This window comes from Cyphomyrmex costatus, unplaced genomic scaffold, assembly GCF_001594065.2.
Source record: "Cyphomyrmex costatus isolate MS0001 unplaced genomic scaffold, Ccosl1.0 scaffold490, whole genome shotgun sequence".
In the NCBI taxonomy this organism is placed as follows: domain Eukaryota; kingdom Metazoa; phylum Arthropoda; class Insecta; order Hymenoptera; family Formicidae; genus Cyphomyrmex; species Cyphomyrmex costatus.
The window spans coordinates 160,228-173,853 of NW_017279183.1; the positions used below are offsets into that span (position 1 = coordinate 160,228).

Below are 13,626 nucleotides of genomic sequence, written 5' to 3' on the forward strand. Positions count from 1 at the left end.
AAAAATTAAAATCGATGACCGTGCAAATATTGATACATCTACATTATATAGAATAAAGTACAAAGCAAGTACAAACATAACATCTTATATAATTTGTAAAAAAGTTTTAAAATTATTATTATCACTAAATATAATAAATTGCAAGAATATAAACACGGTGTTTCATGAAATGTATATAACTCCATACTCTTTAAATTCTTTGGAGTGAAATTTCACTCTAAATTTCACTCTAAAGCGAAAATTGAGTCTTGAAAAAAAAAGAGTGGCTCAATTTTCAATCTTTAAGAGAGATTCATCCTAAAACTTTTAGAGAGAGTAATATAATTTATTTTATTATATTGTAACAATACATACATCATCAATATATCGAGTAAACTCTTTACAATAAAGTTTGCATTAATTGACTGGAAATTAATAAGTTTTTGCTAGTTCCTTAAGCTCTTTACAGAGTTTACAGCATAATCCCTCTTCTTCCTTCTTCGATTATAACTAAAAAAAACTATTCAGGTGGAGTGCGCAATCAGAAGAGAAATTTGCTACTCTCGTCCTTTCGACAGTATCGGAACTCGTTCCGCGATCGCGGATTAAATATTCGTCAGACAACTGTCTCCGATGCAATAAATGAAAGAGGACAACGTCAAGCGAGACGGAACTGCTTTGGATTCCAGATGCGACTCCGGTTGAAAGTTCCTTCTGGAATTTGGCCAAAGTCGAAAAGAACGCATGCGTCTGTTACGTCTCTCGATGAGCTTGCATTAGAGTCGTTCTTCGCGCGGATCACGCGACCGGAAGTCAATACTGGCAAACCCCGAAGAGATTCGATATCGCTCAAATAGCGCTACTGTGCTCGCGATACTAATAGTTAGATTTCTCTAACTTTCCTCAAATCAAGTGACGAACCAACGTTGAAGTTACAACAGTTCGTTGAAAACAATTTCTTTTGTTTCACCAACATCTGCTGATGCCGACAATTTATCAAATCGTTCCTTTTTGCGGTACCGACCATTTTAATAATTAAGAATTCGTGAATGATATTTTGGAAGAGTTTAAGATCACAAGATCTCGCAGTTCTAGTGCGATAATTGTACGACAATCATCTAGAATAGTATCGTTTTTATAGATTGGGCAAATTTCACACTGTTTGCCGTATACGCGAACGTTGATCGTGAGTAAAAGTTCTCCTCTCGACCATATGCAGACCGTGAAGTCGAGCAGCTTTCGCTTACGGGCTGAGGCGCCTTAAGCAGAGGCACCGCCGCGTGAAAATTGCACGGCTCTTCATCAATATTTATAAATGTGCTTCTTGACGATTGTTCTTGTCACTGAAGAAATGAAAATGCTCGAGCTGCGTCAATTCAAGCGTCATCCACTGATTGAGATAGAAACAGCAAGATGTATGCACTGTTACATTTAAAATTTAGTTAAAGAATATAAAGAATTTAATAAAATTTAAACTTTAAATAAAATTTTATAACTGAATTATAACAAAAATAAATATTAAATAGCAAAAGAAAAAACCCATTCGAGGGGGTTTTTTATGTACTATTAATTGTAATAAAATCTATCTTTTCAGATTTGAAAATATATTTATTTTTAAAGGAACGATGCTACTTCTAAATATAAATACATAATTAGATAATTTATTTCGAAGCAAATATCAAAACTATAAAAGATAAAAAAATGTTTGAAATAAAAGAGTTGTATTGTTTCAAGAGTACCTTATGTAATAATAATTAAACAAATTTTAAATAAAAAATCTAAACAAAAAAATTCTTTTAATTATAATTATTAAGTATTCTATAAATCCCCCCCCCCCTCCATCAACTTTATCTTTTTCTATCTTTTATGATTCTGACGATATTTAAAAAAATATCGATTTTTTTCTAAGGGATGCATTCCTTAAAAGTGCGATAGGACATGAATGAAAAAATACGTGTCTTTTATTTTTGTCTACAGAATGAGATATCAAAAGAGGGAATTTAGTCTATTTTCTTGTATAAGTTATAAAAATATCGTTTTGAGATAATTCTAAGAGAGGCAGATTATATTAGAAATAGAAAAAATATAACATGTACGTCTTTTACGCTGACTTAATAGAAATATCAAGCTTATCATGCGAAATCAAAGCAAATCGATTACGCAGTCTACTCTAATTACTCCTTTTTGATGCATGCATTTTTTTGCCGCATCACTGGGCTCGTCTTAGGTTGGCCGGCACAATTTCACAATAATCCAGCGTACGTAATATCGATGAAGTCAATTACATAAATAGCTGTTAAAGTGGTGTGCTGTTACTTCCCGAAAGTTTCTCGAGGCTATGCATGTGAATGACAATCGCCTCCTCATAGGAATGAGGATTAATAGCCTTCGGCTTCTTTTATGTAACTAATTCGTATATTGCTTCATGACTAACAATGTTGTTTATCAATTTTACGTAATTGTTATAGTTGCTAATATTAATAAGAATTTGAGAAAATTCTGATCATTTACGGATTCTAGGATTCTACCAGGTTTAAAATAATTAAACTAACTTTTCAAGAGATCTATTGATGAGTAGGTACTACGTATAATATGGCTGAGAAATCAACATCACTTATCCTACTTTATTTATTACGGGTTTAACGTTTTCAAAGAGAGAAAAGAAGAAGCTGGAAGCGTAAATCTTACTTTCTAATCAAACCAAAATAAAAAGCCTTACCATCCGTATATCGTCAAATATATCCTTAAGGTCGTCTTCTATAAGTCTATAAGGATCGATTTGGTAATCAGGTAAAGATCCAGGCATTTGCGTTTGCATAGTGCTCATTGCCCTCACGAGACCTATCCTGCTGTCCTGGGTATTCGTTTTGTTCTGTAAATGGAAGAAAAAAAGAAAGTTCTGTATTACGTCAAATATTGACCATAAACTTATATCTATTATGCCAGAATTAACTGCGCAATCGGAACAAATATTTACTCTGTTTCAAATTTCAAATATGACCGCCATTGAATATTTTTAACGCCTCGTATAGATCTTTTTAGTTATAATATATGCATATATGTATATTAATTGTAGGTAAATTATATATATAATTTATTTAGCTATTATTTAATTAAGTTTTAAGAAAGTTTCTCTATATCTCTTGTTTTTCCCTTTATATACGTAAAAGTTATTATATGTAAAATAAATATATTATATGTAAAAGGTGTGTGTGTGTTTCTTTATATTAATATTATATATATTTCAGATTTTTATCAAATAAAAACTAATGAGAAATGGTAAAAAATATTAAATTGCTGATAATAGTATGTATTTATGATGTGAGACAGTCATTAATTTTTTTTACATTAATCAAGAATTTTTTCAAATCGTCCTAAAAATGTCATATTAAATAAATCGACTGAGAAGATAAGTATGGCAGTAATAAATGTCGTGTTTCACATAGTAATTATTTAATGCGCAATATATACCATATTAATGGCGAGTAGAGATATTTCTCTCGGATATATGTCCGACGCAACGCATGATTTACTACTGTCGCTAGTCTGACCCTATTCGAACAACTACTACTCTTGCAACATGTCCGCCTCGGGTTCTTAAACGCTCGGAAAAGAACGCGTTAATTAAAATATTCTTACATGTTTCACGAGAAGCTGATAATGAATATTATCCATTCATATTTTAAACTCTCTCTCTCTCTCTCTCTCTCTCTCTCTCTCTCTCTCTCTCTCTCTCTCTCTCTCTCTCTCTTTGATGAGTTTTATAAGATTATAAACATTTCAAAGAAAACATCGCTAATCAATCTTGAAAAAAGAAATCTGTTGTCAATTACAAAAGAAAATCGTCGTCAATTAACACCTGAAACTGATGAAATTTTAAATGTTTGAAGACAAATATTTTTGTATTCTACAATAAAGGAATTAAAAATGAGCATATACCACGAATGCTGGATAGATTTAGCGAAATTATATTGTATTTCGTAGAATATATTAAAATGAAATTTTTATTATTATTAGTAAACGATTCGGCCTTTAATATGACCATCATTGGTAAACGAAGAAAAATTAATTTAATATATTGCGAAGAATATTACTTAAATATGGCGTTTCGTCCCAGCCTCCACTACTGGATTTTTGTATTCTATTATTTTTACATGTTTTAATGACTTTTTTCAAAATTTTTCAAGCGTATAGATTTTTTTACGCATTATTCGCACAGTCGCAAAATCTGATACTGCGTATCAAATACGCAGTTTGAACATGATCCTATTTGCATAAGGAGTTATTGACCGAATCATTTATATATATATATATATATATATCTGTTTTCGTAGCGGTGCAATGGAACGCAGGTGCTTACCAACACTTCGCAGTTTTCCAGCGACTCGTTCGAGGGAACGACTGCATTCTTTCGCTCTGTACACAACGATGTCCCCTTTCATCATCGAATCTCGCGATCAATGCTCCACGATTTCTTGGCATTCAGCGTGTCGTCGACACGACTATAAGTAGTCATTTCATACCGAAAATCTTTCATGTAATTGCGACATTCTAAATTTAATTTAATTTATTACAAAAACTTGTCTTTTCACTTTGATATTATAATCGTCCTATACGATCATATTTGATCGTATTTATGGGCACGCATACAAAATGAATACCATGAGCATTAATAATACGCATGGAAGATTCTATCATAAAAATATAAATATAAATATAAGTATAAATAAATATATTTCATTTTATTATGTATTTAATAAATATACATAAATTTATACCAGATAGGGCTCCAATAAATAAATCAATGAATTAAAGAAAAGCCAATACAGATACTTTAAGAGCTAATACAAATTGTTAGTAACTATATCTATTGTATTATAAACGATAGATATATGTATACGTTTCAATCCTATTTTGGATTCTCACAAATATCAATAGAGTTAACTAATTCTCATAAGTTCATATAAATATATTTATATTAAATATACATAGATTTACATTTTTGACATACTCGAATTTGAAATTTGAATTTCAGATTAATACATTCAGATTAATATTCAGGTATACAATTTTATTCATGTTCGAAGATAAAACTAAATAATAATCATGTAGTTATACCGATAGAATATTTGTGTACTTACGCATAGGCAAATCTCGCGCCATGCAACGTTTAATTTGTCGGCGGACTAATCGAGGCCGTGACAGGCAAATAATAACAGTCACAAACAGTGCAGAAATATGCAATGTGCATGTGTGCTGTAATAAACTGACTGCCGGTGACCGGCAACATTGTGAATTTGGCCTACAAATACTTAAAAATATTATAATTAGTTAAACTACGTTACACTTGATTTTCTGAGTTAGCGACGTATTGCAATAACGTTCGCAAACACGAGTCACCCCTTTTTTATGACAGCCTTTCAATATCGCAAAAACAATAATGCGTGTCATTAACCCGTTTGCGTGCGCAATTGTGGTAACTTGTCTGACCCTGGAAAGCAACTTTTTTTATGGCACTTGTACTTAAACTAGAATGCTACCTATACTACCTCTCTCTCTCTCTCTTATTTTTATTTTATTTATATTCTTTATTGTTTTTAATTTTTATTATTTATATCATTTATATTCTATTATTCTTTGTTCGTTTTTCTTTATGTTTGTTCTTAGAAAACTTGCCCCAAAACAATATCTGCTCCAATTAGTTTGCAATTAGCGTTACCTTGTATTTATCTTATTATTTTTGTTTGTTATTATCTCTATATATATGTGATGTTATTATTTTTGTTTAAAGATTTTTTAATTTTGCATTCTGTATAGTATATCTCACGTCTGTGAATTCTCTATTGACACTCACCTTTTGCTTGTTATAATTAGAATTGATTATTTTAACACTTGAAAGGCATATCGGAGTACTAATTTTACATAATTTATTTAAATACTATACATAAATCAATAATGCTGAAATTTATCCATATCTATCTATCCCTTTCTCTTATCCGTTAATATTTTTAGATGTATTATTAGATATCAAAAAAGCAATGGCAATACAATCCTTTGAGTCAAGTAACTTGTTACTTTTAACTTTTATAGGTGTAAAAACAGAAATCAATCCATTTCCGTAGTTAGTTATAAAGTAAATATATTAAACAATAGGAGTAATAATCAGGGCAATGAGCCAATTACTGAACGCAAGAGAAATTTCCAAATTAAGTATAATATAAGTATAATATAAAATTTAAAATTTAATACAGATGTTTCGTAAATATATTAATGCATTTAGTAATTAATAAACACCAAATTTAAATCAAATTTAATACAGTTTTTCGAATCAAATCATTTAACGCCATTGTTTTAGTCAAATTAACAATACATTGTGTAGCAACAGTGGCAACTTATAAAAATTATTTAAATTATTTAAATTGAGTATAATTTATTGAGACATTATAAATTTACCGGCGTAATTTAATGATATATGTATAATAAACTACAATTGCAATTATAAACAATTAAAAATATTCAATATGAGTAATTATTAGACTCAAAAGCTAACCTTTTTATTTGTTATTGTAATTATTTGTTATTGTAATTGCCGAGACAATTTTTAAGTAATATACATATACTTAATATTTTTTAAGTTAAACAGGTCCCAGACTCATTCTTTCCAATAACGCCGTTATATGTATAAAATATACACAAAAAGATACGCACAAAATGTACTCGTAATTTTCTATAATTTATTTAAAAACTATACATAAATCAATATAAATTTTAATAATGTAAATGCATTAATATAATGAAGGGAATTCATTAATGTATTTCGAGGCAATCCCATGGCCTGGATGTCATGTCGATGTCTCACGTTTTATTTAAAACGTTACAGCCGCCACTTTATTCGTCAGGAGGATATGCAACGTTGAGCAACGATCGTGTTTAATGTGTGTCCATGCGTGTCTGACGATATCCATGTGCACGTTGTATGTATCCCCCGCTCATTACATTCCTGGATAACTGGTCGTAGCGGCAATAAGCAAGTTCACTGCATCTGACTTTTACTGGTCTCTCGCAAGTGTACCCGACTCAAGGCTAAACGTCGAAGAAAATCACGAATTCACAAGAAAAAAAAAAAACACGCGTTTAACCAGCGTGAACGCGTTAAGTGTTCCTTCAGCCTAGAACTAGTCTAATGGTCATTACAATCATTGGTCCACACGACATATTTTCTATTTACGCAGTTACGCTAATAATACCTAACACGACGTTTAATCACGAAAATTGTTCATGGAGCAAATACACTATGTAAGTAAGGCAAACGCTCATTATTCGTATACGAGGTAAAATTTTCAACGCATATTTTCAGAATATAACTTTCACGTATGGAGCATACATCAAACGGTAGTAAGCCAGGAAAATTGGGGTAACGATATGACGATGCTGGATGTGAAAGCGGTCCATCGTCCACGGGCGTCACCGCGATGTCGTCATCAATGGCAGGGGTGTTCATTCATGAGAGCGTGATCCACAAAAGTGTTTCAATTATCGTACGATCGATAATACTTTCTGCACATGCAACATTTGATTTTCCATGAAAGCCATGTAGAATCGTGTTGACTTTACGTTAACATATCGATGAAAACGCATGCCTGATGGACTTGTCGATGGCTGGATCACTATCGAGCGATTATGAAAGCCGTCTGTCACGTGATGTCACGTAACAGTTAGCATAACTCCAAAGTGAAGAGTGACACTAGGCTATAACTAGCATACCAGGACTCTCCTAAATCCCACTTGTGTACTCTCACCGGTAAATCATAAGCGTGACGAAGATCCGTCTGCGTCCGTCATTGATGGCCCATAAAGAGATACAGGCTGTTCGAGAAAACCGCAACACAATGTCTCCTTTGTACTTAGATTCTTTCACCGATTTAGCACATCGGTGCTACCCTTGAAATTAAATAAAAATGTCGAAGGTTATAATTCTTGAATAATTCACGAAAAAAACTTTTAACACATTACAGGAAAGCAAATAGCAATCACTATTTAATATAATGCAACCATTGAAATAACAATGTGATAATAACTTCTAAAATAAATTTAAACAGATCTTAATAGAATATTAATTACATTAATATTAAAATTAAAATTATAAAATTTTATATTAATTACATTAATATAATATAAAAATTAATATATAAAAAATATACAAAATAAAATATGTGGAGGAGAGAAATAAGTTTAATAAAGTAAATCTCCTTCGACATCTTCGCTTAAAGTCATTTCCGTATTCGACAATCAAATTGTATTTTTAGCATATTCGCTTTCTAGAATGTCATCGACATCTCACTAAACGATTTTAATTCGGTGTTTTATTCAATTAATTCATAAATAATTCAAGAGATGGAGATATTTTGTCGCGGTTATCGAAATATAGAAGAGAGGAGGCCTAATAGATCACATTACAGCGATGGTCTAAAGAGGTAAGAAACCGATATATTGCGAAATCGCATGCCTCCTCCGAGCGTGCCTCTGTCGCAACACTTCGAGTCGCACCTGCAATTAACGGCTGAACGGAGCTAACTTGCGCATAACGAAGAAAAAGGTAGCGTCAAATGACAGATATTTTACAGAACATTGCCACCGACGTTTCACCCTATTATGGCTATCTGATTTCATTGGATTTTTCGTTTCGGTTGTCTAAACAAGTAACAGTAAAAACATCCCAATAAAAGGAAATCGATTAAAACGGATTCACAAAGATTTATTTCAAATGAGTACTTCTGAAAAATTCGAATCCATTTCAATACATAACGATCTTTTATTCATTTATAAGAATTGCACATTTTCTATGCCTTTCAATCTAAAAGTAAATTTAGTTTTTTAAAGTAAATATCGTAAATATATTACTCAATTCAAAATTCTGGATGAAAAATTCATTTTTTCCCACACTCACACTAAAAAAAATTTTTTATTTTTCATTTATTTAAATAGTACCAACTAAATATTCGTTAAATATAAAAACATATTTATTTGACACAAACAAACGTTAATTTAAGTTAACAATAATTTCTTTTGATTAATAATTAAATATTTATTTATTGTAAGTAAATGTTTGGTTAGCACTATTCGAAAAAATATTTATTTAAATTTAAAATTTTTTCTCAGTGCAATTGAATCCAATCGAATATAAAGCAAGTTTTTCCATTTAAAACCTGCATTCGGATGGATCAAAAATTTCAATCCATTTTAACCATTCTTATTTACTAGGATGGGAACGCAGGAGAGGAAGGGGTAAAAATCTTTGCGTTCGCCAAGCGCGATCTCTCGCCGCGTGGATGAAAAATAAATAATGCAAAATAAATGCATGAAATTCGCGAATTGGGAATTAGATGGAACTCGTAGATCGTCTTAAATCGAAGAGTTCGGATTCGGCATTTCTGTAAGAGGTGAAAGTGCGATTACATGACTGGACGCTGCCCGACACTTGCCGTGAGGTGGACTGTGGCAATGCGATGTTATAAACTTGGCCGGAGATCATCAACATGGGAGGAGAAATAGTCGTGATGGCCTTCGAGCCCTCTCAACGCCTATGATGTAGGCGCGACGTAAACGAGCATATGATGGACCGTTGCACAAAGAATCTCAATTGAAAAGGCCATTAGTTGCTCGGCGCAAGAAACTGGTAATAATAAATCCAACAAGAATAGGAAAAATACGTTTTCAGATATGTATTGCGAAGCGGGGAAAGAGAAGAAGGAGGAAAAAGAGAGATCACTCATTTGAAAGCAACGAAGATAAGACAAACATTGCTGTGCTACGACCTTGAGTGATAGTTGGAAATTCAAAGAAGTAGAAATGTGTTAAGAGATTGATATCCGCTCCGATGATCTGTGACGCATACTTCCCGTGAACTGTGATAATTTACGTTTCATTTCACATCAACAAGATATATGAAACAAGACGTTCTCACTTTTACTTAACAGGAAATTGATAACGGAATTTTTAATAAATTCGGAAATTCCAGAAAGATCGTATCATATCTTTTCTAATTAAGTGTTAATTTCTCATTCATAAATTACGTCATTCATTAGAGTTCCTTTATCGATTTCTCAATAATGTCACACGCGTAAAACATATATAAGAATGTAAATTTTATTATATATACATAAATGTAATTGCGCAACACGTGAATAAAATTAAAGTAAGAATGCGCGAGCACGGAGTCATCTCTAAAACACTCAAAATTATTAGTTAGCTTAGTATCTCAAACCTCCTCTTTAAGAAAGAGAAAGAAGCATTAAGAAATTACTACAATGTAAGTTGAAACTTCAGCCGCAGTAATAGAAAACGCGGTTAAGAAGATAAATGCGAGTGCAGAAATATAATGCAATCATCTTAGAGTCGAAATAACAATCCAAACGTTTACTGCACACAATGAAAGTATTTTATCACTTTTATTTAACTAAGTTTTATTTTGTGAATAAAATCTTTGATTAGAATAAATAACGTAATTTACAATTTCGATTTTTATCAAAATTGATAAAACCAAAATTAAGTTACTAATTTCCTCTATATATATATATATGTTATTATACGACGAGACGTGTAGATTTAACAAGAAATCATCTTCTATACGTTCACCTCTCGTTAGTATGCTTTGCTACATTCTAAGTACGTCTACATTAATTCTTCAGCAAGCATAGAACGCATCTATTAGTTCCTATCCGTTTACGGCAGCGATTGTGCATCACCTCCTCTACAAGCATGCTAAACACGTTTTCGTCTCTTTCTCGTAAAGGTGCAAGGCTGAAGTTTAGGCTGCGTGACGACGAACACAACCCGTGACGTAAGAAAATTGACAACTCGAAATTTCAACCTGAATCGAAGGACGCTTTCTCCTTCTTTCACCTTCTCCTTATAATTGGAATATAATATTCCCCCGCTCCCCTCGAAACTCTTATATTTACATATCGTTACTCGGACAGGAGTGAGTTATGCAATTAAAAGGACCGACCACCAAGTCGAGCTTGATTGCAAAACGAAGTCATGAATCGTCAACGAAGCAGTATGGAAATTGTATTGTCGTTTTTGCGACCCCCTTGATGCGCATGACACGTTATGCGAAAGATTTGATGTTCTCCTCAAGAAATAACCGTTTGTCAACGCGCGAAGTGCATGTTGCCAAATCTTTGAAGTCTCAACAGCCATACTTTGTTTGCTCGCCAGAAAGATAGCTTTCACTTCACGATTGGCATCCAGGTTTCTTGCTACTTTCTTTGGAAAATCGTTTCAATAATATTCGCAGTAATCAATGGCGTTTTAGGAGAATGTTTTAAATTCTAAAGTTATATATATCCTATTTACATCTTATACCATACTTACACGTACACAATCTCCGATAGGCTATTTTACAATTGTTAACACACATTCTGATATAAATTTAATTAATTTTTAAAATAATTGTCCTAAAATATTATCTTACACTATATATACTAATTCAAATATGTATATATTAATATATACACTCTCTAAAAGTAAATCTAAAAGTAAATTAGTGTATTATCACTGACTTCAGTGCTACACTTATAACTGTAATATTAGCAAATATTTATTGTTTTTCAGTAAATATATCAGTAATAATATACTGATTTATTTTGAGAAATTATGATTTATAACCTCTAAAATGTATATTATTATTGAAAAAAATCAGTAAATATTCACTAATGACTACATCAGTTATAAGTGTAGCAGTGAAGTCAGTAATAATACACTGATTCACTTTTAGAGAGCATATAGCATACACATATATATATTATATATTAAGTATAAAATAATATATTGACAAATACAATTATAGTGTAATTAAAAAAAATATAAATACAAAAAACTTGTGCGTAGTCTGTCTTAATCTTAATAAAAAAAAATATATTAGTTCTTCCATTATAATATCAAAGTTAAAATTTACTTTGTCGAACATACACATTAATTATAAGATATATTTAAAAAGTTCGAGCGATGAGTAATAAGGATATATTATTTTTCTACGTCTAGTTTTAAGAAACAAAGTCAGCATTCTTTCTCAAAAGGAATGCCCGGGCGTAGCAGGTGAAGAATCAGCATGAATGAAATCGTTGGTTACTTTCGGAAGGAAGAACGAAGAAGATACGGTGTGACTTCGCTGTTCTCGAAGAACGATATCGAATGTTAAGAGGCACGGAGTGGGAAAATACACTTTCTCCGTGAGCGTTGGTCGACCCACATTCTGGAATCGCTCACCATGTTCATCGATGCTGATGTCCGTTTCGATAAACACGGCGGCGTGCTCTAATGCACGTATCTGATCAGAGGAATCAAGGTCGCTCTCACGATTCTCCGCGCTACGATCCCTTAGACGCTTTTGGATCCTAGAGAACGGAAAATAACTATAATCCTCTTCTCATATTCTATCGCATTTTCACACGTTACTGTATATACGCAGTCACTGTCGTGTCGCGCAATCACACGTTATTGCGCGCGCGACGCGACGTCAATTTGATTTAATTGAGAGATCCATAAATCATTCATCTTGTATTACTGAAGGAGGCTGTTGAACTTGAGGTAATTATTTCGGAGAAACCTTTCATGACGAAGAAAAATCTTGATTTAATTATCCGACGTTTTCTCGGTAACGCCTAAACGCGGCATGATTAACCATAAATGGTTATACGAACAACTGAGAGAAAGAGCGAATACCAAATGTACCATACATGGCGTATGGTAAAAGTTGCTGCCACGCAATAGTGCGCACTATGTTCCCCTACATACGCTAATATATTATATATCGGAGTTTCTATTTGTTCGCCCGAAATGCGTCATTACGACGCATATGCCGATTTAAATGTTAACAATGATTACGCATATCGCGCGGTCCCCAAAATACCAGGAAACTAAAATATGAAACACGTTTATTCGTGGTACACAGATTGTGTTTGAGTAACTTCATGGGTCAAAGAAATCATCACCTTGAAGGAGTGACGTACTCCTTCAACCGAATTACACACGATTACGTCTACGTGCGAAACTGCTCGCGCATGTTCTGGAACGCGTTACATCCACGCATTTGATTATGCAAATGTCGAGATGCTATTGACCATTGATTACATATTACGTCGATGATACTTATAGGAAGCGTATTTCAGCACGTTGGTTAATGAGTTCTCACGTGCCATCGCATAATGTACTTATTCGCAGTTGCGTCGAAGATTCTCATTACCTTCAGTTCATTATCCTCCTGACTGTTGTGCTTCCCTCTTCTTCGACTCTGAAGAAGGGGGAAAAATATTATATGTTAGAAAAACAAGATCACCCTGAAGCTCGAGAACAAATTAAACTGGATGTACACTTTTTACAACAAAGAACTTGTTCTATTAGTGCGCCGATTTATCTTCAGATACACACACACATACACACATCTCGGTACACTTATATTATTCAAGATAATTATTACAAAAAATGCTCTGAAGGTACTTTATACCTAAGCTAGAGTGACTAAATTATCAAAATAGAAAAATAGGACGCGAGCGAAACAAGCCAGAGAATTGTAAACGTACTTATCGATTAATCAATATTTAGTATCAGGGTCATTAAGGATCGAACGATTTTCTAAGAGGATTT

General features: G+C 32.6%; 1 protein-coding gene across 1 annotated transcript in view; it reads right to left on the reverse strand.

Annotated features, from left to right (window-relative positions):
* qless (decaprenyl diphosphate synthase subunit 1 qless) overlaps positions 1–13,626 on the reverse strand; it is a 44,031-nt gene that overhangs the window by 9,797 nt on the left and 20,608 nt on the right. The window contains exon 2 of the mRNA XM_018545255.1: positions 2,699–2,851. Coding sequence (XP_018400757.1) covers positions 2,699–2,851 — 153 coding nt within the window. The remainder of the gene's footprint in view (positions 1–2,698; positions 2,852–13,626) is intronic.